At 35.2% G+C, this 25,994-nt stretch overlaps 1 protein-coding gene across 3 annotated transcripts in view; it reads left to right on the top strand.

Moving 5' to 3' along the window:
* The first annotated feature begins 1,017 nt into the window (after nt 1-1,017).
* Nucleotides 1,018-25,994, top strand: part of ZCCHC7 (zinc finger CCHC-type containing 7) — a 155,527-nt gene continuing 130,550 nt past the window's right edge. The window contains exons 1-2 of one of the 3 annotated variants that reach the window (XM_084898897.1): nt 1,018-1,115; nt 6,879-7,508. In XM_084898897.1, the coding sequence (XP_084755023.1) occupies nt 6,899-7,508 (610 nt within the window). In that variant the 5' untranslated portion in view covers nt 1,018-1,115; nt 6,879-6,898. The other 2 variants (XM_084898898.1, XM_084898899.1) reach the window with 2 other exon arrangements.

The raw sequence follows: 25,994 nt of genomic DNA, 5'->3' as shown, positions 1-25,994 counted from the left end.
AATTTTTATAATTTTCTCAGCCAAACTCTTAGATTTATAATTATTTGTATTTTATATTCCCAGGTAGGACCCTTAGCTCTATGAGATCACAAACTTCATATCCCCAGTTGCTAATACTGTGTCTCTCTCAACTGAGGTTCAAGAAATGTTGGCCAAAAGAACCAATGTCAAACTTGTCTTTCAGGACTGTTGCCAAGGGCCAGCGAATTGATACTAGTAAAGCTGCTTCACTATTTGTAAAGTTGTACAGATGGGTTTATTATTACTAAGTATTAAAGTGTAAGCAGCCGAAACCAGTTTGGCTCAGTGGATAGAGCGTCGGCCTCCGGACCGAAAGGTCTCAGGTTCGATTCCAGTCGGAGTCAAGGGCACGTACCTTGGTAGCGGGCACATCCCCAGCAGGGGGTGTGCAGGAGGCAGCTGATCAATGTTTCTATTGTAATTCTCTATCCCTCTCTCTCTCTGTAAAAAAATCAATAAGATATATTAAAAAAAAATAAAGTGTGAGCAAAGGAACCAAAGCCAGAGGCTTCCAACACAATCGCACAGCCAGCCAACCCCCCCGATACCCGACACCTGGCCCCCCACCTCCGACACGGCTGGGAACCCCCACCACGTGGCCTTGGGAGTAGGGACCAAGAGATCCTGAGGGAAGGAGGCGGAGCCTGTCCTGAAACCGGCCCAGGGGCATGATGGGAGATGTAGTTTTCCTCGCGGGCGCATAACGAGGCGTGCGAGCTCCGCCTCTGGTTGTATCAGGGAAGTAGCATCTCTAACGCGCAAAGTCATTAAAATAAACTGTCCCCTACTGTAGATGCAGCCTAGGTATCTTTGAAAGAAGCAGTGAAGGGAAAGGGGAAAAGCAAAGTAAGGCTGACCGAAAGATTATTAGCGGGGAAGGAAAGGGTTAACAGATGCTACGCATGCGTACAGAGGTCCCGCAGGATGCGCGGGGGGCGGAAGGCGACTCCCGGGAGCTGTGTTTTCCCCGGAAGTGCCCGCCCTCCTCCCGGGTCCGCGTGGACGCGGTTTTCTTACCTCATTCGTCCTCGCCCCTCCCCGTCCCTCTACGCGTTTTGGTTCCTGGTTGGTGCTTCCTGGTCGCAGCCGCGGCAGTGAGTATGTGTGTGGCAGACCCCGCGCGGCCCGCGCCTGGGGGCCCCCGCTCGCCCTGCGCCTCGCCCGCCGGGCTGTGGGACTGGCGCGCGTCTCCTCGCCGGCCTCCGCGCTCCCCGTCCGTCCCTCCTCCGTGGCGGGGCGCGCGGTCGGTGATCCCTCAGGGCGGCTCGGCTGACCGGCTGGGGTGTCCTCTTTCCCCCTTGCCTGGCCACTGCCCGAGGGTCGTGGTTCGAAAAGGGCTGGGCGCCCCTGGCCTCGGTGGGGGTTGCGGTTCTCTCTGTTTTACCTCCGCTACCCCGAGATCGTGCCTGTCGTTTGGGGAAGCTGATCGATGAGTCGGTGTAACGCGGAGGTCCCGCCGCACCGAGAAGCGGGGCCGGGCCTGGGAGGACCGAACAGCCATCGGCCAACTCCGGCCTCTGGGGCCCGAAGCGGCAGCTGCAGGGCCAGGACATTTTCGGGAGATGTGCCCCTTTACTCATGTGAAATGGGGAGATGTGGACTGCGTTCGCTAAGATTCCCCTCCTTGATCCCTCACCTCTCGAGAATCCGCAGTTATTAATTCAACTTGAAGAAGGCTGCCGGGGCCATGGGCAAACTTAACTGCCCGGAGTCAGCAGGCCGGAGGGGTAGCCGCGGTTCCGTGCAGATTCGCTGGGGACCACAGATCTCATCTTCAGGCTGAACTTACCCTTGTGTCAGACTACAGGGTTGAATCTGGAGATCTTTTAGGCTGGAAGAGTAAATAAGCTTCCCGCACACTCTTTCAGGACCCTTCCAAAAACTTGATTTTGTGTTTTGAATACTTAGGCTATCGCCTCCAAAGACTTTTAAGTGGGTTTTGTTATATATATATTTCGACAATATTATGCTTCGGGAACATTCAGTATCGCTCTTTTCCGGAGAATCGGAGGGTGGGGAATGAGCTGTGGAAGTGGAAGTGAGGATTAAGGTAGTTATAAAGGTAAGATGCTGCCTAGCAAAAGGAAAAAGGTGAGGGAAAGGTGTAGGGAGTATTTTGATATTGGATTAATTATCCTAAGGGGACTTTATGTATCCCAAGAACAGCTGGACGTTTCTGAATAAATTTAGCACAATTTTCTCCCAATAAAACATCTTGTATTCTCCCTCTTCTTGTGTGACTATTGTTCGGTTGGGTTCTCCAGTCAGATTTGCTTCAGAGTGAAAGTCACATCTGAGGAATGGACAGACTTTAACACTAGAGCCAACTTAATAGTTTTTTAATATCTCACGATCAGGTTAGCTCACTAAAAGTAAGGCAGATTTTAAGTTGAAAATACTTTCTATTAGTCACTTTCCAGTGAAAACTGAGTTTAAAAATCAAGATCCCAATTTACATCTCTGTGAGAATGGGTGGGTACCTCTTGTTACCAAGAAGGAATACCATTAAGCTAAAAGTTATTTGAAAGGAATTAAGAGCAAAAGGCCCAGAATAATCAGAAGGTAGACTGTTAGAGCAGAAGAATTGGTTTTAAAGATTGTATAGTTAAATCCAAAAGTTTAAATAAGTCTTCCGTTGTCTAGCTTAAAAACTCAGTGAAGAAATACTGTTCCCACTTTTGAATGTTGAGAGCCTTTGTTTTAAGCCATTTTAATTGTTTAGGTAAGTTTCATCCCCAAACTAATATTTAAGTTTCTTAACAAAACCTAAATCTTTTTTGCTCATGGGATGGATGTCTATGATCTTTGAGTACCAAGTCGGGAAGCTTCTGGGTGCTAAACTGACAAACTCAAATGTATGCTTTGCCTTCCATGGTTTTTATACTCCTCTGGGAACTAAAAGGGATATTCGTGAACTACATTTAGCTGTTAGAACCAATTCAAATATAGCTTTGAAGAAAGGCTTTAAAAAAATCTTTATTCGAAATTATTTTAAAAATTAAAAAAAAAAATCTTAGCTAACACTTGGCTGTAAGTTAGGGGAATGTGAATTGGCCCTAGTTATATTCTTAAACAAGGTACAAAACTCTGAATAGGCCTCTCTATCTCTTTGGACCTCATTTTACATCTTCAGTATAACTGAAGATGTTGTGTGAGATAATTGAAAGGTTATCAAACTTAAAATTCTGTGATTCTTATAGGGACCTAATGTTATCCAGTTGAGGATGCTTGGGAATTGTGTATCTTGATAAAAAAGCTGAGAAAGCCTTCTAAGTCAAAATTTCATATTAATCCTCTAAGTATACACTTTAAAAAAAATTTAATTAAATAAATACATTTGAATGTAATTAAAGTTGTAACATAAACCAAAATAGCCTTAGGCAAACCTTAACCCTGGCATACATAAACTACATAAATAGAAGAGCAAGTTATGCAGAGCACAATTTTCAAGTACAGAAGATAGAAAATCCTCTTAAAGGCCATAGGGGCTAAATTGTTAAATTCATTTTTCTACATTTCAGGAAAAGAGATAAACCCTCAGGCCCAAGGAAGTCAGTTTTTATTATATTTCTTTTAGTTTATTTTTGGCATACACTCACAGGTGTGCCTATGGCTCTATTCTTAATCCCTTTCCTTTGGGATGGCTCCAAGAGTAGTACAAATTTGTAACTCTGTAATTTAGCTCTTTAATTTTTTCTGTGCTGTGCCGGAATTATGTTTTATCTTAAGTCCACACTGGATCCTCAGGATGGATCCAGTGAGGATTTTGAGAGAAGCATAATTCCTTTGACTTCTTTTAGAATTAATTTACCTATTAAATGAAAAGGAAAGGATTCATCTTTTATTTGAATTCCTCTGAGGCTAACATTTCAATATAAACTGATAAATGCTATGAGCATTATTATTCAGACAGCCACATTCAACTTGTATGACTGCAACTGCATAGCCACCTGAAAGACAGTGCAAGAAGGAAACAGAAAAAAAAAAAATGTACCTGTTAGAAGAAAAAAGGCATTAAAAGTTTGTTTATTTTCTCCTATCTTTATTGATATATTATAATTGACAAATAACATTGTGTAAGTTTAAAGTGTTCAACATGATTTGACATACATGTATATGATTACCACATTAAGATTAGTTAACACATCAATCACCTCACATATTTCCTTTTATTTTTTTTCAGTAAGAACATTTAAGATCTGTTCTCTTAGCAGATTTCAAGTATACAGTACAGTATCGTTAACTCAGAACTTACTCTTTTTAAAAATCTAGCTTTATTGAGGTATAATTGACATACAACATTGGCAAAGTTTAGGATATACAACAAAAATTGGTGTGTTTTTTTCCATCAAAATTTTTTATCTAGAGGCCCAGTGCATGAATTCGTTCATGGGGGGACCCTTCTTGGTGGCCTGCAGGGATCAGGCCGAAACCCTGCAGTCTATCACCACCTGCAGCTCTTACCTGCCTCTCCTGCTCATCCTGGCCCCACTGAGCCTGCTGCAGGCTCGCATCCAATCAGTCCTGATCAGGAGAGGCTTGCTGCCACAGCAATGCTCACCAGCCATGAGCCCTGTGTCTGGTGCCCTCCCAAGGGGAGTAGCCTGCGGGATGGGGCTGAAACTAACTCTCTGACATCCCCCAAGGGGTTCTGCATTGAAAGAGGGTGCAGGCCAGGCCCAGGGACCCCACTGGTGCAGGATTGGGCCTGGGAGGGACCAATGGAGATTGGACAGGGGGGAGGAACCACAGAAGGGCTCCAGGGTATGTCTGGCCCATCTCACTCAGTCCTGATCCATTGGCCAGACTTGAGCAGCAAGCTAACATATGGGTTGGAGTGTTTGCCCCCTGCTGGTCAGTGCATGTCATAACTACTGGTCAACTCTGCATTCTGGTAGCCAGTGCACGTCATAGTGAGCTGTTGAGCGGCCTTAGTGTACAATTAGCATATTATGCTTTGGTTGGTTGAACAGTCGACTGGATGACTGGATACTTAGCATATAAGGCTTTTATTATATAGGATTCTTGAAGTCAGCTGGTTTTATCACCAAATCTACCTTAAGAACACCCTGACATTTTCTGCAGAGAATTAGTAATCTAAGAAAATGACTAGTTTTTCTAAATTATATCTGTATAGATAAAAGGGGAGTAGAAGGAATAAATTATCATTGTTATTGTTCTCTAGGCTGTCCCTAGTTTTTGAACAAATGACTTCTTTTTTCAGAGCTCTCATTTAGATCAGTATTCTATCAGTATCTAATTGAAGCATCTACTGTATAGGTTTTTGGTTGATTATATGAGAGAGTTGGAATAGTTGGACACAACTCCAGAATCTATCCCATCATAATTTTATTTTAGGAACTTATTAGACATCATGGCTAAGAACAAATGCCTGATCATTTATTCATCCTATATTAATTTAACAGACATTTATAGAGATCCTGGTAAAATATCAGTTACTCTGTTGGGTTTTGGGGATCCAAAAGCATATAATTACTGCCCTCATGGGGTATATGATCTGTGCTTGTAGGAGATTTACTTTAAATTAGTAATTAGAAATATGGTGTTTTGAAAGTGCTATGGAAGCCTATGAAGGGGACATTTAATTTAATCTGATGGGTCAAGGAAAGCTTCTCTGAGAAGTGATGCTTAAGCGGAGTTGAAGGATGACAGGGTTTAATATGCTCACTGTCTGAAAGTAAAGTTCTTCCAAAGCTAAGAGTTTTACCTCAGTTTCAGGTCTTGAGTAACTTTATATTTTATACAATCTTTTAGCTGGCACAGGTTTATCAGATATTTTTATATATATATATATATATATATATATATATATATATATATATATATATATTTTTTTTTTTTTTTTTTTTTCCAGTTAAGGATTAGAAAGCCATGAGATTATTTTTATAATTGAGAATAAAAATCTACACAAAAACGGAAAATAAAATTGTTACCCATTGTAGATGTTAGTCATAGCTGAAGTAATATTCCTATATGAGAATGTGTGCCAGAAAAGATGAGATCCAGAACCAAGGAGAAGAGGTAGAATGGATGGAATAGTGAGAATTACATAAATGTATTTGTGATTTTGGAGAAAAAGTATTAGGTGTCATAGGCAGTGGATCACAACCTTCTTCTTCCTTTCCAACATACCTGCAAAATACATCATTTTCTTTAATAACTATAACTCAATTTGTTGGTAATAATTTTCATTTGGGAGAGGTGGGCATTTAGAGTAGGTTATAATTGGATTTAGAAATCCTTGGGGGGGGAGGGGGGAAGGGTGTTCTAAGAGAAAAAGGTATTTAAAAAAAAAAAAAAAATCCTGCCGAAACCAGTTTGGCTCAATGGATAGAGCGTCGGCTTGGGGACTGAAGGGACCCGGGTTCGATTCCGGTCAAGGGCATGTACCTTGGTTGCGGGCACATCCCCAGTGGGGGGCGTGCAAGAGGCAGCTGATCGATGACTCTCTCATCGATGTTTCTAGCTCTCTATCTCTCTCCCTTCCTCTCTGTACAAAAACAATAAAATATATTTAAATAAAAAAATCCTTACTCAAAGGTATGTTTTTATTGATTTTTAGAGAGGAAGGAATGAGGGGTGAAGAGAGAAGCATCTTGTGAGAAACATCAATCATTTGCCGCCGATAGGCATCCTGACTGGGGCTTGAACCCATAACCTTTTGGTGTCTGGGCAGATACTTTAAGGATCGGTGTCTAGGCCACCTGGCCAGGGTGAAAAAAAGGTGTTTTAATATGTTATTGAGAAAAATGATAGCCTTTGTATAGAAGTTAGCACTAAACAGGCATGACCTGAGTTTTAAAAATACCTTCTTTGTATGACTTTCTCTTTTACAGCATCACCGTTACAGACTTTCATGATGTTTGGTGGTTATGAGACTGTAGAAGCATATGAAGATGACCTTTATCGTGAAGAGACATCTAGTGAACTGAGTGTTGATAGTGAGGTGGAATTTCATCTCTACAGCCAAGTTCATTACGCTCAAGATCTTGATAATATCATCAGGGAGGAGCAACATGAAGAAAAGAACTCTGGGGATTCTGAATCCTTTGGTAATAAGCAAAATCAAAATAACTTAATTATCCTTTCAGATAGTGAGATCATCCAGGTATCAGATGGGTCAGAAGTTATCACTTTGTCTGATGAAGATAGTATTTATAGATGTAAAAGAAAGAATTTTAAAGTGCAAGCAAAAGATAAGACCAGAGGTTCTCCTGCTTCTCTTCATTCGAATGAGTTGGATGGTAAGAAATGCAAGAGGAATATTAAGAAGCCTAAACTTGAAGAAAAATCAGGTATGATCCGAGAGGTTATGGTTATAGAAGTCAGTTCAAGTGAAGAGGAAGAGAGCACCATTTCAGAAAGCGACAACGTGGAAAGCTGGATGCTGCTGGGCTGTGGAGTCGAGGATAAAGATGACGATATCCTTCTCAATCTGGTGGGATGTGATAACTCTGTCAATGAAGGTTAGTATCATGTTGGCCATTTTGAAAAGTAGTATCACCTTTAGAAGACTGTTTTCCTAGACAGAAAGGGTCTGCTCCATTTAATTCCTCACCTTTTGGTCGTGTTTTTTTGCCTTGTTTCTTGTGGGATCCACTCACCAAAGGCTACTCTAATGGTGGGCTGTTGCACATCAGAAAGAGTATGTCAGAATATCAAAGAAACTCTGCTTCTGCTCTAAGCCATTTCATAGCTGCTTCTTCCTGTTTGGCTAGAGCCAGTTCTGGACCTGAAATCTTAGTTTCCCCCTCTCTCTGCTTGATACCACAGGTGAGTACTCTATTCACCTCTGACATTGGTCCTGTGCTCTCATTCAGCCAACTCTGTTGGGTCTGCTGCTGCTTAAGTGATTTGCTTACCTAGGAGTTATTCAGGTAGCAAGCATGGGGAATGCTTGGTACACATAGGTTATGAAATTAATATTAAGATTTTAGCTCTAACCAGTTTGTCTCAGTGGATAGAGCATTGGCCTGCGGACCGAAGGGTCCCAGGTTCGATTCCAGTCAAGGGTATGTACGGTGGTTCAATTCTGGTCAAGGGCATGTACCTTTGTTGTGGGCACATCCCTGGTGGGGGATGTGCAGGAGGCAGCTGATTGATGTTTCTAACTCTCTATCCTCCCTTCCTCTCTGTAAAAAAATCAATAAAATATATATTTTTAAAAAGATTTTAGGAATTCCACAATATGTAAGGTAGGAAACTGAAAAGCTGTAAGTGTACAATAGACTATAGGAGAGAATGCAAATTCTGAGAACCACATCACAGGATTGAAATTTCAGTGTTAGCTTTGTCTCTTCTGTCATAAGTAGTCATCTAGTATTGATACTTATCCTTTTAAAAAGTCCCTTTCATTTCTTACCTTTTATACCCAATGCCTAGCAATAGTTTCCTAAATGATTTTTTTTTTAAAATATATCTTCCCTGCACACTATATTGGTCCTGAAATGCCCTTTTTACTCATATTTTACTGTTGCTCCAAAACCTTTCCTGGTACCCACTTGCCCTCAGAGGAGTGATGATACTGAATGGAGATCATGCTCTGGAGCTCCAGAGATCAACAGACTTTATTATAAGAAGCCAGATAAGAAGTATTTTAGATTTCCAGACCACAGGATCTCCTAACTACTTAACTTTGCCCTTATTGTGGGCATAATACCTAAGAAATGAGATGGATGGTTGTTTGTTTGTTTGTTTTAAGAGAGAGAGAGAGAGAGGGAGGCAAGAAGAGAAAAAGAGAGAAATGATGTGAGAGAAATATCGATTGGTTGCCTCCCGCATGTGCCCGACTGGGGATTGAACCCACAACCCGGGTATGTGCCCTGATTGGGAATTGAACTCACCACCTTTTGCTGTATGGGAGGGTGCTCTAGCCAACTGAGCTACACCTACCAGACCTGGGATGGCTATTTCAACAAAGTCTTACTTATAAAAACAGGTGGTTGCCTCAGGCTATAAGAGGCCAACTCTGAGAATTTGACAGCAAAAGGAGGAAAAGAAATAGAATAGTACATAGAAATAGTATGTAGAAAAGAAATAAAACATAGAGCAAAATCAAGTAAAGTTTTGTCAGAATAAAGGAGATCTAATAATGTTTTTAGAAAGAAGAATTTTGAAGGAGAGATTATACCTGTTCGGTAGACTGGAGTGGGAGGGGCCAAATAAAAGATGGGTTCAGGTATAAATGTATGAATTTGTTTTAAAAGGGGAGAGACGCCATTAATCACTAAATTATCAAATATTTGTACAGAAGAGTTGCATTGTTTTGAGGATATCTTTTTATTGAGATGAAATTAACATAAAATTAACCATTTTAAAATGCTCAATTCAGTGGTTTTTAGTTAATTGGAAATGTAGAACCATTACATCTTTGTAATTCCAAAACATTTTCACCACATCCAAAGGAAACACAGTATCTATTGAAGTCACTTTCTTTCCTTCCTCCTCAGACCCTGGCAGCCACTAATCTGTTTCTGTTTCTATGCATTTACCTATCCTGGATATTTTACCTAAATAGAAGCATACAATACGTGATCTTTTGTGTCTGGCTTTCTCAGCATAATATTTTGGAGATTTGTGCATGTTGTAGCAAATATCAGTTCTTCATTCTTTTTAAGGCTGAATAATATTCCATTCTGTGAATATACCACATTTTGTTTATCCATTCATTTGTTGATTGACATATGGGTTATTTCCACCTTTTGGCTATTGTAAACAGTGCTGTTGTGAACATTCATATTTATTTGGATACCTGTTTTGGATATTCTTTTGGTTATATACCTAGGAATGGAATTACTGGTATTTTTGTTTCACTTTTTGAGGAATTACCTAACCATTTTTCACAGTGGCTGCACCATTATACTTCCTACCAGTACGAGGATTCCGCTTAGCAGCATTGTTTTTTTAATTTTTAATTTTTATTTATTTATTTTTTAATATGTTTTATTGATTTTTTTACAGAGAGGAAGGGAGAGAGATAGAGAGCTAGAAACGTCGATGAGAGAGAAACATCGACCAGCTGCCTCTTGCACACCCCCTACCAGGGATGTGCCCGCAACCAACGTATGTGCCCCTGACCGGAATCGAACCTGGGACCTTTCAGTCCGCAGTCCGACACTCTACCACTGAGCCAAACCGGTTCCGGCAGCATTGTTTTTTTATGATGACTTGTCGTGTTGTACATTTCTATATGATTTGCACATTTCTACTAATATTTGGCAGGCTCTTTGTTATTTTTTAGTCCTCCCCCCTCATTCTGTTTCATATAGCTGTTGCTTATGTTTTTCTAGAATAGCCTTTTTGCATAAAATTTCCTTATATGTTGCCATTCATGTATAGTTTTTAAAGAAACTTATTCATTCTTATAGGCATGTATTCCTTTAAAGTTTAGTGTGTGTGTGTTAGTAAAAATGTTTGATGTAAGACCTAAGTAATTCTTGATCCCAGACATTCAATGTATGCTTTTATTATCCATATTGACATTTATCCCTACTCTTTGCTCCTAGGAATTTTTAAAAATATATTTTTATTGACTTCAAGGAGAGAGAGAGAGAGAGAGAGATAGAGAATGATGATGATGATAGAATCACTGATTGGCTGCCTCCTGCACACCCCACATCGGGTATTGAGCCTGCAACCTTGGCATATGCCCTGGTGGGGAATCTAACCGTGACCTTCTGGTTCATAGGTTGATGCTCAACCACTGAGCCATGTTGGCCAGGCTAGAATTTGTGTTTTATTTTGTTCCAGTCAAATGGAAACAAATTCTGCAGCCTGCAAATTAACTTGCTTGACTCTTACAAACTCTTACAGATATTCAAATATATATTCCTATTTTATTTCCTTGATCTGCTAATGCCATAATCCTATTTCTTTCCAGTTAGTAAGCAGTATATTTAGTGCTGATACCTATTTGGGTGTGTTGTTATTCTCTAATCAATATTATCTCATTCATAAATAGATCTTGGGAAAGGTCTGATTCAGTGTATGGAATAGTTTTTAGAGAAGATTTTTTCATGTTGGTGGAATTTTGTGGAAATTCCGGCATACTTTTGAAATGATGATTGTTAAACAGCAGCAACAGCTAATTTGTGTACTCCTTTTCCTTCCCTCAACTCCCATCCCCAAACTATGGCATATTTAAATATCAATAGGATATAAGAGAAGAGATTATAAACTCATTGATGGCAGGTCTTTTCCATGCCAGTCTCTTTTTTCTTAACCATGGGAGTTAAGTCTCTCAAAATCCTGGTGATAGATGTGGTTAAAAACTTAACTCTAAAAAATAGGAGTAGTGAATTTTAGGTAGTATATGAACATATGAAAGACTATATAAGTTCATACATATTTTCCATTTACTATTGTTAAATTTGTAGTAATGAGTACAGCACCACTCTTGCTCTGTGGATAATTAAGGCTTTCTCCTGCTATTTCAGTTTCAGTGAGATGCTTACATTTGTTTTATTTTAGTACACAATTAGAGATAATACACTATCAGGCAGATAATACTCAAGTCAAAGGCATTTTCCCCCCTTTCTGTTCTTCTTCCAGCTTTCAATACTTTTCTGATTTTGGATTTGTTGATTAGTTTCCTGAGGTTCCATTGAGGCCTTGGGGATGTAACATTTATGAATGTTCAGCCTAGCCTTCCTCAGTATATAGTTTTATGATGAGGGCTTTGGCTATAATAAGTTCATGCCAAAACATAGACCTAAACTTCCTGTTAGTTACATCTGGCTCTTAGCTTTCTCTACTTTCTCTTAGTTTTGAGGGATGTAGGAGTTTATTTCTAAGATCTAGGCTTCATTTTCTTTCCTTTCTTTACTCTTTCCTTTTTTATATAAACGATGCCTACTCTGTCATTTGTTTTCTTTTAAAAATTCTCACCCTTTATTTTCTTTCTTTTGTTGTCCTCAGTAGGATTGGCTTGCAATTCTCATGTTTTAGAAAGACAGGTTACCTGGTTGAAGAAAACATGCACCACAGGGAGACAGCATGGTTTTTAGTTTGTGAGGGTGATCTCAAGTTTGGGAGGATGATTGTATATGACAGCTAAATGATGGGGAGAGACACTAATGCTGTAAGAATTATAGAGGAATAGTCAGCAACTTATTTTCCGGCATAGAGAAGGGATATTATTAGCTTTGGGAGTAATTGCTAACTCTTGGTTAATTTTTTATGGAAATTTTAAAGTATACAAGGATAGAATGTTATAATGGACTTAGTATTCTATAAACCAGCTTCAACAAATTATCAACTTATAACCAATATTATATTTAACTCCATGCCCCTATAATATTTTGAAGCAAATCACATACAGCATTTCACTCATTGATATACATACATACATACATACATGCATTTTAGTACGTATTTTCCGGCAGATAAGACGACCCCCTAATTTTACAGTTAAAACATAGGTTTAGGCCTATATTTGCTGTATAAGACTCCCTCCCCCACTTCCAAGGCAACACCAGTTCTTTTTTTTTATAGACTTTGACTCTGGCCATTTTCAGTTGACTTTTTTTTCGTTTCAAAAGTCGTCTTATACGCCGGAAAATATGGGTATGTATTTCTGAAAGGTAAATATTCTTAAGAAATAATCATATCATTATCACACCTAAACAAATTCTCACTAATTCTTTTTTCATTAAATATAACTAGGGTCAGTGTTAAGATTTTCCCATTTGGCTCTTAAATTTTTTCCTTAAATTTTATTGGAATTAAATCTGTTGTAATTGGTTGGTAACTTGTATCCTTTATAGCAGGGTAGGGAATTAAATTTGATTTGGTGACATTATATGTTCTAATTAAAACTAAATCTGAAATCTTAAAAATCAGTCTAATACTTACTTATTGGATTCTTCCACTGTATAAGCCACTGTATCTTTAAGAAGTTGTGGTTTTACAATTGCTATATAATTTCTGCCTTTAGAAACCTTAAAGTGCATGACAATATGGAAACTTAACTGTGAGACCAGAGTTAAATATATTTTTACAAATATAAGAGATGCTTCAGCACAGTACATAGTCATTTTAAGGTGAATGTAATAGACTTTAAAAAAAGATTATTGTGGCCGAAACCGGTTTGGCTCAGTGGTAGAGCGTTGGTCTGCGGACTGAAAGGTCCTGGGTTCGATTCTGGTCAAGGGCATGTACATTGGTTGCGGGCACATCCCCGGTGGGGGGTGTGCAGGAGGCAGCTGGTCGATGTTTCTCTCTCAACGATTTTTCTAGCTCTCTATCTCTCTCCCTTCCTCTCTATAGAAAATCAATAAAATATATATATTTTTAAAAAGATTATTGTGGGTAGGCAAAGTATAAGACTGAATTGAAAAGTAGCCCTTTGAACTGAGTTTTAAAGAATGGATAAGATTTAAAGTTTAGGTTAAATGCAAAGAGGAATAATAGAAATTGAAAAAACCTAATAGAAACTTAAGACTGTATAGTATCATTAATGTTTAACTAATGGTTTAATATGTGGTTAATATGATTAAACATTTTAATAGTATGGCTTTTTAGACAACCACCTTAGCCTAAATATAAATGAGGAAGGGCATTTATGTTTTGTATATGTTCAGATTGCTGACCAAGATTTTTTGGTGATTATTTTGTTCTAATGTTTTCTACCAGTTTCTTACTTTATATCTCATTTTCCTTTAAAAAAAATGTGGATAATTTATATGACTTTGTGGCAGATAGAAAAATTCTCTCAGATGGACCAGGTGCTATAAGTCAAAGGACTGCTTTTTAAAGTGTCCTTTATGCAGGGCTGTTCTAATTAGAATACGTCTTACACTGTAACTTTTGGCATCTCCTGGCTTGTGTTCTTCCTTATCGTCTTTTTTTTCTCCTTACCATCTTTAACATAGTAATTTTAATTAATTAAACTTTGCTTTTAATGCTCCTCAAATCTTTAAGGTAATATTTCCCTCCTCCCCTTTTTGCATTTATCAGGTAACTAGTCAGTTTAATTTCAGTAAATATAGTTTCTTGAGAGATTTTATGGCCAAATAGGTTATAATAGTGGATTGCTGCCCAGCTGGCATGGCTCAGTGGTTGAGCAACAACCTATGAACTGGGAGGTCACAGTTCAGTTTCCGATGGTGCTGGGTTTTGGGCTTGATCCCCAGTGCGGGGGTGTACAGGAGGCAGCCGATTGATGGTTCTCTCTCATCATTGATGTTTCTCTCTCTCCCTCTCCCTTCCTCTCTCTAAAATCACTTTTAAAAAATTAAAAAACAAACAAACAGTGGGTTGCTTTTTGACATTCTTCTCATTGCTGCTTGTTTAATTTCTGCCTTATAATTGAAAAGTGGCCATATGCTAGAGTTCTAGTGACCGGAACATCAAGGCGCTCCCTCCTGATGTTTTCAGCTTTTGTGAGCCTGTACTACACAACTCCCAAAGCTGCTTTTGAACTGTCTCTAGTTGTAGCATGTTACCTTACACTTAACTATTGTTAGGGCATCTTTTTATTTAATTTCTAATTAGCATAATGATTTTAACTGTGTTATTCACTGTTCTATAGTGAAGTTGTCATAGGGAGAGAAGAAATAAAAATGTTCAATTTCACCTTTAGTTGTGAATGGAGTGAAGTTTGAAAGCCTTTTATGGCTATTGTTCAGCAGACTGAAAATCTCATTAGAAACCCCAGAAATGCTAAGGCAGCTTTGGGTTAGATTTTAATAACATTTTGGAACGTTGATATTGCATGTTGCTAATTTTTGCGATTTTACTGTTGATCAGTAAGTTAGGTATGCATTCTTGCAAAGTCAATTTATGACTTTTAGTCTAAATCCATTTACAGTAGCTTTTCAACAGTGATAAGTACCTAGGGACAGGATTAAATTTTACTTTTTTTTTTTTGCCATTTCTTTTAGAAACTGATTAAATTTTTGCATAAGATATACTACATTTGTTGAAAACTGCTTAGTAAAAAATAATATAATATATATATGTATTGAACTAATGACTTAGTTGCCATTATAAGTTACTTACTCATCTACAGGTTTATTCTTTTTTGGAATGGAGAAGCATAAAATAAGGTGGGCACATTTTCATTTTTATCTCCTTGTCATAGGAACTTGAATACTGATGTCTGGATAAAGAGTGTTTAACTGTAATTTTCTTATAGCTGTTTGCTATAAAGGTACTGTATTTCCTATAGTAATTTACTAGTTTAAGAAGATAAGTAATTTATAGACAGTATATTTTTATGGTCAGAAGGTAAATTTGATGGGAACTACATTTGATTAAAAACTAAAACATTTTCCATAAGAAATATAGAAAAGGAAACACTCTTTTTTTTTTTTCCCTTGTGATAGAAAAGGCTATTTAGATAGTTCATGTCTTTAAATAGGTCCTGTTTTTAAGTTTTTGCTAAATTTATATTTAACTTCCAAGTGATTTACTGATCTCTTGCTAACACTCCCCTCGTTGTTAACACTTAATAAAATAAAAGTGTTTGACTTAAGGAAGTTATTCAGCCAAATTATTGTTTATCTTTGTTTTGTTATAAATTGTCATGGTTAAGTTTTTGGTATTTTGAGTACTTACCAGATTGTTGTTGATTCTGCTTATAATAAATAAATATTTTAATTGAGCATCACCATGTATATGGTGACATTTTCTTTTCAGATTACACAGAGATACTTAGGAATATCTAAAGGAAGAGATTTGACTTGTTTCTTAGTTTTTAAATCTTGATCTGATAACGTTCTATCAGATATATTTCGGGGGCAAAAATTATTTTTGCAATAAAGATTTGGATTCAAATGTAAATGAAAGGTAGTAATAGATATTTAAAAGTGGATCTTGTCTGTTAGTATATAACTATTTCTATGACATTTTTATCTTAGAATTTCAGCTTTTGTCATAGTTTTGAAAATTGTCAGTGGTGGACTTGAGAGCATCTGCTCTTTCGCGTTCACATTAAGGGAAGACAGCACAGTTCTAATATGGGAGAATAATTTGTACTCTCCTCCCCTGCTCTTGCCCAAATATATAGTTAATTTATAATTACCTCAACATGAAAGTTTGGCTCTTTAGAGCTACTTACTGAAAGAAAATTTTTATTGGCGTGCGTAGGTCACATTTGATTTTGCTTTGTAATGAATAGTGCCTCTAACAGAATTCTGCACTATAGGAAGGGAAAGCCCTAATTTTAGAAAACTTTTTAATAGTCTTCCCATATTTGTAGTTAATGAGAAATTTTAAAGATACAGGGAATAGTCTACTTATGGCTGATAAATGTCATTACTAAGTAATTGAATAATTATACTTTGAAAAGTCAGGTGAGAGGAATTCAAGATATAGAGGAAAATGGCAAATAAATTTAACTAAAGAAAGGAGGTTTTAAAGAAAAGGTATGCAATTACATTAATCCTATAAGTTACTCCTTATATTGCTCTAATCATTTTTTAGTGTAAAATGATCTGATTGAAACAAAAGTGAACTTTTGTCAGTGACTTTACTTAGAAATAGTATTACTTTCCACTTCTAAAGAAGATTTTAATTGCGAGTCAATTTTTATTGTTCTAAGTACTTGAAAATTACCTCAATCCCCTATAATTAATATTTTGCTTTATATTCAGTACCCTGTCTAGTTCACCTATTTTGTTTTGCTTTAAAAATAACATAAATTTTGAGAGAGAATAAACATAACTTAAATATTGCTGTAAATATGTTATTACTTTAATATAGTATGATTGCCTTTTATGTGTATGAAATATTTTCCTAAAAAGGTTAATAATATTCAGATGTTTTTGAATAGCTGAGTTACTGGCAAAAATTCATCAGGTCTAAGTTATCGAATATTTGTATTGGTTTTTAACACCATGACTGTTTTGGTTGTTGTATAAGTACCTTTATTCTTCTGTTTGAGATGTTCTAGTTTGGGAAATTTCCTTTATTGCTATATTTAACAGGTGAAATGTAATGGTTGTGCCACTGATCATCTAATTTTTAAGCTGTTTTGATTAGTTAAACTAACTTTGGTATATAGTTCTTTATGGAATAGTCAAGGAGGAGCTGGATATTGCCATCACTTAGGTCAACATCAGGAGCGAAAGGCTTATTTCTGACTTTCTTTTGTTAAAAATTTTCATTGCTTTAACATTATTTGAATATGGAAGGAGATAGAGTTGTGAAGCAGATTTCTGATTTGCTGATTCTCAGGATTAAGCAATGGGAATCCTTACTCTTCCCTTGGATACATCACATACATATGTACATTTTGATTTAAGGGGGGAGAAACTTAATCTTTATGGTACATTGTGGATAGTTATGCCTTTTTAAAATTAATAAAACTAATAAAGTTTGTTTGGAAATCTCAAAAGATCTTTAGCAGTATACCTGCAACCTCAGCACTCCCTTTTTATCTATACAGATTTCCCTGCCTATTGTGGCCGTTCGCTCTAATTTAAATTTCCCATGGCTTTGGGTTGCAGACTTGGTTTTCTGCAAGAGTGCCCATGCTTACATGGTCATATATTCTGGGCGACTTTTCCACTTTTTCTTTTTTGTTATTTTGTTGATTGCTAAAGGGAAAGGGAATTTTCTCCCCCCACTTCTTTGTTTTGATCTTTCTTCCTTAGCCTATCCATTTGTGTGTTTTGTTTTGCAGATTGGGAAGAATTATTGTGTGGATTTAGATCCATGGGGACTAGCAAGGAAAAACTAAACTAATTTTGTTCTTGGTTTTGTTTTCCTAATAACAGTAACAATTTAATTTTTTAGCCATTGAGCAGCTCAAAAGATATGTTAGCTTTATGCATGAAATTGATAGGAAAGTATTAATTCCAGAATTTTCTATTCATGGTTGCTCTCTGATGGAATAAAAATGTTATATTATAGTTGAATTAAGTAAATACTACTAGAAATACAAATTAGCAGTAAGTAGTACTGTTATAAGTTTTAATTTAAATATTATTGTATATTCAAAAGATATCCATAGGTAATCAGCTGTAATCTAATATGTGATATCTCTTACATTCATTTTTTCTTGTTATGATATGTATATATTCAAATAGACATCAATATACATTGATTGGAGACATACGTTTTTAACTTGACCAGATCTTTAAAATTTTCCTATTCTTGCAAAATATGCTTACTTTTCAAATGTGAAGGATTTTGTTTTATGAAACAACTTCATGCTACTAAATGTTAAATCTTTGGAGAACTGCTATGGCAATTTAAATGTTGAATAATTTGTTACTGCTGTAAGGGAATAGTGGAGGCTTCTATCCTAACATCCCCTCAAAATATTTTTTCATTAATATCTGAAGATTTTAGAATAGCAAATTAATGTGATCAAAGATACTTCTGTTTTACATTTGTTTTGTGAAGATGCCAACATACAATAGCATTATTTAATGGAATTTTGAATTCCTTAAATTAATATAAAATAATAAAAAGTATTTTTTAGCATTTAAAAATTGTAATAATTTGTAAAAAATTTCCAAATATACCATGATATTGTGATATACTGTTAACTTATAGGCTCAGAGAACTTTCTAGCATTGATAAATAGGATGAAAAGGGATTAATTTTGATATGCATAATTTTAGGGGTTTTTGTTTGTTCAGTTGATTATACACCATGGCAATGAGTTATCTAAAATTTTCTTTCTGGATGTGTGTTAAATACTTTGGCAAGTTTTCTTTTGTGCCTACTAATTGTAGTTTTTCTTCTGGACTTTAGTGTTCCTAGACTATAAAACTGGTTTATAGAATTTGCTATTATCAAAAAACAAATGACATTTTTGAATTTTTGTTTTTATTACTTTCTAGTTATTATGTATTTCACAATTTTATTTCTGTCTAATGATGTCTCAAGAAGCAATTTCTCTTAAAATCAGTGAGTTTCAAACTAGGAAGAAAATGTATCCTGATAATCTTATTAGCTCTTGTATTATCCCTGACAATTAAAATTATCTTAATAATTTTTCCTTTTCATCATTGTTATAGCGGTTTTATAAGTTTATAAAATGATTCTCCCTAATTCTGACTAGTAGTTTCAAAGGTGTTTTATGTTTACATTTGATTTTCATATGTAATTATTAAAAAACACTAAGCTCTACAATATATTTATTTCCAGTATTCACATCAAATCAGAGTATAAATATGGAAAACAGATTCAGTTGTGAAAGTGTACAGCTCTAAAAATAAGAAAATTTTTCTGTTAGTGCAAATAACAAATTTTTCTGTTAGAGTGTTCTCTACTATTCCCTTACTGAATGTTCACGTACAATGTTATTAGGTCTTAAAGCTAAGGGCACAGGTTTGTTGTGTGTGGCTTTCAGCAGGAACGCGCTGCAGAGCCGAACTTGAAATTTATTAAGGAAAGAGCAAACTGGTAAAGGGCTTTCATGCTATTAAAACCTTCACAATCGTCAGACAACTTTTTTTTTTAAAGGTCATGATTCTTGATTCCTTTTCCAGTCTTTATTTGAAACTCCCGTTTTGTAGGATTTCTTTTTTGTTCTCCCTCTCTTTTTTCTTTTGGCAGTGGGCGGAAGATTCTCTTAAAACTGAATGGCTAAACATGTAGAGTAACTATTAATGTGTAATGGAAATACTTTTATTCTTGATATTTTTTAGACCAGAAAATGCTTTGAAGGTAAGCCAATGAAGGTAAAATTACATTGTGCGCTTGGAAAACCTTTTAGATTTTTCTGTTTAAAAGAGTAGGCTCTGCATTAGAGCTTTAAACAGGGATTGCTTGGTAATTTTGAGGTGTTTTTGTATTTCTTGAAAAATACTAAACTGTGGATGAGAGAACAAGAACTTGGGGGAAAGAAAGCTCATATCCAAGATGTCTACACTTGACAGATAGAGATTTATATGCTGTTATAGATTTTTGAAAACTTAGAGCTTGAACTCTTTTTTTCTCAGAGTTTACTTACACTTTGACATATTTCACAAAGTTTGATTGTGATAACTTTTAAAATTTTAAATCTGGCATTTATCTTGAATTAATTTAAGCCTTCACAAAATTAACCAAACAATCCTTGATGATAATTGCTGATATTCAGTTACATTATGTTCATTTTAAATAATAGTTCTTTGACTGGTATTTTTTTCTTTTATTAATATGATAAGCTAAACTTTAAAAAACAATCTGTAAGAACGCAGAACTTGAATTATGTAAAATTTATATATTTTGCTGTAGAATCAAATTAAAGTACATTTTGATATATAATAATTTTATTTCTTAGTGTTATAAGGACATCTACTGGCTTCCAGTATATAAAAATGGTATATTTAAATATTTTCATAAATTAACTGTAGTCATTTTTTAATGCAAAAACTTGAAGCAAATGATTAAATATACTAGTGTTGGTTTATTTAGATTTTCAGCAATTAGACTTTATGAAGTAGGAATAAGATCTGGGATTTTATTTAATTTAAGAAAATATAATTTAAAAATACTAATATTAGAACTAGAGAAATCTTATCAAGTATAGTAAATCCATGTCCATTTTATTTTAAATCTCTAGTTAGAGAGGAAGGTATGAGATGCTAATATCTTCTTTTTGGAAATCATAAGCTGTGTTTTGAAAAGGATGAAAGGACAAAAGTAACCTGGTTTCAAGCAAATTTATATAATTTTGACAATGTATTTTTCTGTTTTGTCATTGATGGGTTCATGTCACAAAATCCTGCAAAACTTCACAAAGTGTTAGGTATATTTTAATTTAGTAGGCTCGCTGAAAACTGTTTTGTGATATATCTAGAAAATTTTATATATGGAGTTTTTATATTTTAAAATTTAGTGATTTTAGGTGACAAATAGATGACAGATCATCTTGGTGCTTTTTCTCAATTTTAGTCTTGTTAATTTAGATATATTATTTGTTTAAATTTTATTTATAGTAATATGTTATTGTTGAATACAGTCTTACTGTTCCAATTACATTTCATCCATCTATGACTTTATCAGCCAGCTATTCTTATATTATTATTATTATTATTATTAAATTTTGTGTTGTTATAAGGTACAGACTTAAAGTTTAAAGTAAAAGCTGGTGTATATTACAGCGTATATGACCATTTCTAATTTGACCTGTTACTGTAAAGAAGGTTAACAAGTGTGTATGACTAGCCCACCCCTTCTGGAGCAGTTGAGAACAGGCCTCAGAAGACTCAAAGGAATTCTTTTAACTCCTAGCAGGGCCACGGGGTCAATGTCAGATTTAGTCATGCTGTTATTTTAGCCCAGTGGTCCAGAGAGATGACTGAAAAGTGAGTCTTTTATTTCTTTTTTTGTGTGGTTATTAACAGGATTAAATGTAAGCCATTGTGTACTAAGTACCAATTAGTTTCTCATCTGAGAGGTTCATTATGATTTTTTGTCAGCCTTCACCTTGTAATATTTGTTTCATTGTTTGATTAGTTAAGGGGCTGAATGGACTAAAGAAAAGTTTTATAGCAGTGCTTTTAAATTCATTGATAATTTTAATACATAGTAAGATATGTAGACCTTGAATGAAAAATGGACCACATAGAAAATTGACATAAAAGATGGTGAAGTTAAGGAAATTGTTTAAAATTTTCCTTTTCTATGTATTTTCTTTAGTCTTAAAAAACAGACTATAACATCAAATAATACTTTTATATTTTTAGTAGTCTGCTTTATATTCTTATGCATACTTTAAAAAATTATGTTCAATTTGCTGTGAATTTGTAATTATTGTTTGGGAAGAAACGACACCAAGAAACACACACCAAGAAACTCCAAAACTAAAAAACTCTTCTTCCAATTTCTACATTAGAAACATAGATTGAACTATTAAAAGTGAACATAAAAATTCTAGAATAAAGATAATTATTGGGTATAAATAAGCCTTAATTTTTTTTTTTAAAAAGCAGCCTGAAAGTTGGTTCTTTATGCTATTATAAATAAATAAAAATGCAAAGTTGTACAAGTTTAGAGAAGAGGAACATACCTTTTAATTATGTATTAAATTGGTGTGGTTTGGTGGTGTTGTTTTTTATATTTGCCTTTTGAAATTCTTATTGTTTCTTTCAATAAATTTTTGGACAAAAATTGTTCTTATAAATTGGGTCAGAAATGCTAATTTCAACTAAAAGCAACAAATATAACTCAGAATTAAAATAGAAGAATTATTTTGTTAATATATAATTGTCTGGGACAGTAGATATTATACCTTGTTGTTGAAGTATACAACACACATTTTTACATGTATTTGCCTTTAATGAATGCCTGTAGGCTGATTCAGGCTTGACATTAAGTTCCTTTATATACATTAAAAACAATAAGTATTAATCTAAGCAAGTGCAATATTATTTTAACTTACTATTTTAGAAGAGTTGCTTGATTTATCTCACATTGTTTGATGTACCTACCATACTTAGATACACCCTATACTAAGTCCTTTGCTTAACTGCAAGATTTTTTTTAAAGTACCTAGATTACTTTATTATAGAGTTGGTTATTGAAGATTTTATTACCCAAATAATTATGAAGCAGATAGAATCTGACATACAAGATTTCCCCCCTCAAATTAGTTTAAGAAATAGTGAATTTATAACCTTTGCTTGTTAGTATTTATGTATCTAATTTTCTGAGAAACACGTTTCTTTAAAGCCTAGATATATGTTACTTTTCATATTTTCCTCTTTAATTATATTTTGGAAAGGATTTAGATTCTCTAAATAAAAAACCTTATTTCTAACCTTCTTACCATATTACCAAATTACACCTGCTCTATTATTGTTTAGTAATTGAGTTCTCTTTGCTCTTCCCACCCTATTTTTAAAACAAAATATGTGTAGCTGCATTAAGTTGATGGAAGAATTTTAATCAACAGGAAGTAAGTCAAAGTAGCTTCCTCTTGTGATTTGTTGTTTAATCTAAGAAAGTAGTTTTCTTTGAGAGATAGATAGAATTTTTGCTATTTAACATTCCCATAACATCTTTGGAAAAAAAGAGGGAAATCTTTGAATATGAAAACCTTGTAATATGACAATGGGCCAATGAAAATAAAAATTTATTTCGCCTTTTATTACTTTGTATTTGACTTCATAAGAAGCTGAAAGAAGTAGATGTTAAGTTGAAAATATGACTCAATGTAAGTGCTCGGATGGTCATATAATTTAAAATTAGCAAATGCCTGTATTAATTGACCTAATGTTTAGAAAATGTAGCTAATAACAAACTATTTGTAAATTCTATCTTGACTTAAAGTAGAATTAGGTGTCCAGTAGAATTGGTGTAGAAAGTAACATTCAAAGGAAGTATAAGGTGAAGGACAGCTATTCTAAATAGTGTCTACTGTTAGCAATTGAATTATGATATCCATTTAGTAAATTATCATAACTTTAATAACATTCAGCCACATTACCTTTTTGTTGTTGTTAATCTGCACCTGAGGATATTTTTTCCATTGATTTTATTTTTACAGTGGAAGGGAGGGAGGGGGCCAAGGGAAGGAGGAGAGAGAGAGAGAGAGAGAGAGATAGAGATAGAGATAGAGATAGAGAGATAGACATCGATTGGTTGCCTATCCCACACATGCCCAATGGGCCCAGACCAGGGCAGAGACCTGCAACTCAGGTACTGCCTTGAGGGAGAATTGAACCCCAGAAACTTTAGTGCACAGACCAACACTCCAGCCACTGAGCTACACTGGCCAGAGCCAGCCACATTGCTTTCTTTCTTCTTCTTCTTTTTTTAAATATATTTTTACTGATTTCAGAGAGGAAGGGAGAGAGAAGAGAATATCAATGATGACAGAATCATTGATCAGCTGCCTCCTGCACGCCCCCTACTGGGGATCAAGCCTGCAACCCGGGCTTGTGCCCTGACTGGGAATTGAACCATGACCTCCTGGTTCATAGGTCGACGCTCAACCACTGAGCCAAGCCAGCCAGGCCCAGCCACATTTCTTATGGTTCGTACCTAAACACCTTGAAATTATTATGCTATTTTAAAAAATAGTATAGTGGAAGTTGGGAACTTAGAGAAATACTATTTCATCATAAGACTCTACAGAATATTCTTTTCTTGATAAATAAAGTTCTGAGGGATAGTTGATGTTGCAGTGTAATTGAAAAATGTTTTATCCCATAAAAACTTTTAGTTTATACTTTGTCTGTCTAATCAGGTGAGACCTAACAAATATAGACAAAAATACCCTCTAACCCTTTAAAAAGTGTCTACTATTGTCAAATGTAGAGGTATAGGTGTGTTACCTTATTTATTCCATAAAATTAAAACACAAAGTTAGAAGGAAATAAAAACTCATAAATATCTAAATTCCAAGAAGATAAGTGGAAGTTGGGATACGAGTGAGTAGAATAGAGATCTAGTTTTTTAGTCTGCTAGCTAAATGCTGTATCCAAAGCTTTAACCTTTTGGGCTTTTACATTTCCTACAATGCATATGACTTTATTTTATATAAAGAATGACAGTCATGATAGGATTAAAAAGTGTAGCTCATATAGTGCTTAGAATTGACTTTCTTATGGCTTTGTAATGCAGACCAAATCATTGTGGCTTTTGGGGGAGAAAAAGAAAGCATTCTTTTATTTTAACTTATTGTATTTGATGAATAATATTTTGTATGAAAGGTGCTATAGATCCTAACTATTAAATAGTCATTTATATACTATGATTTCATTGGGTCAGCCCGGTTTATAACCTCTTAAAAACATTTAAGTTTTTAAAATCTCTACTGTTTATCAGCTGATTTTTAATACATAGTAACATATTAGTATTTGATTATAAGATAATTTTTGCTTCTATTTTATAGAGATGCTTTGTATAAGCATTGATGATAATGATATTTCTATCTGTATCTTTTACTGACTTTTACCTAGTATCTTAAACTGTCCGTATTATTTCTTTATATTAATTAGGAAAAAGGAAGACTGGACTTGCCTCTGTTTTTTTTAACTTTTTAAGATATATTGTAGAAATTGAATTGAAATGTCTATTAACCTTTGATTATCTGTGATACTGGTTTGGAACAAAGACATAAATATGAGACAGTAAATCATAGCCAAAGAAATATAGTCTATGTCTATTTATTCAGCTCACAAAAAATCAGGGACTATTATGATTCATTGTGTGAGGTGTGCTGCTCCATTCAGAGATGAATCAGCCGTAGACTTGACTTCAAAGATCCTATAGTTTAAGAAAAGAGACAGAGATGAGTGGTATAGGACAGCTATTGGGGTGCAGAAGAGGAAAATCTGTTTTCATATATATTGTATGGATTAGAGAAGGCAGAAGACTTTATTTCTAGTTTATTTTTTTTTAATATATATTTTATTGATTTTTTACAGAGAGGAAGAGAGAGGAATAGAGAGTTAGAAACATTGATGAGAGAGAATCGATCAGCTGCCTCTTGCACACCCCCTACTGGGGATGTGACCGCAACCAAGGGACATGCCCTTGACTGGAATCGAACCCGGGCCACAGGCCGACAGGCCGACGCTCTATCCACTGAACCAAACCAGTTTTGGCCTTTATTTCTATTTTGAATAAGGCACTTTCTTATACTGGGTCCCTTAAACTTTCAGGGTCCATTTTGCGGGATGGTCTTTGAGTTCTGTAAGAACTGTTAACATTTGTATTTTTATTTTGATGTTTGATATTGTATCTAGTTAGAAAGACAGCACTTCATAGTGGTAATTCATAATGGAAAGCAATTTTTGTAGAATGGAATCTGTTTCTTAATAAGTCAGTGTTTCTCAATTTAGAATTTGTAGACAGATTTGATGTTCAAGAAAAGTTTTTATACATTCCTTAAGGGTGAAAAACAAAGGCTTAGGCTAATAATTTGTATTCTCTGTACCACATTCAAATCCATGGCAGGAAGTAGGTGGTCCAGAAATATGTGAGTAGCAAGGGGATCTATTTTGAGATTAATTTTTTTCTTTAAAAAAACATATATATTTTATTGATTTTTCACCGAGAGG

Source organism: Pipistrellus hanaki, assembly GCF_964339955.1.
Source record: "Pipistrellus hanaki genome assembly, chromosome: 11".
Lineage (NCBI taxonomy): Eukaryota > Metazoa > Chordata > Mammalia > Chiroptera > Vespertilionidae > Pipistrellus > Pipistrellus hanaki.
Note: the sequence above shows the minus strand (reverse complement) of the source record. Positions and strands in the feature narration are given on the sequence as shown.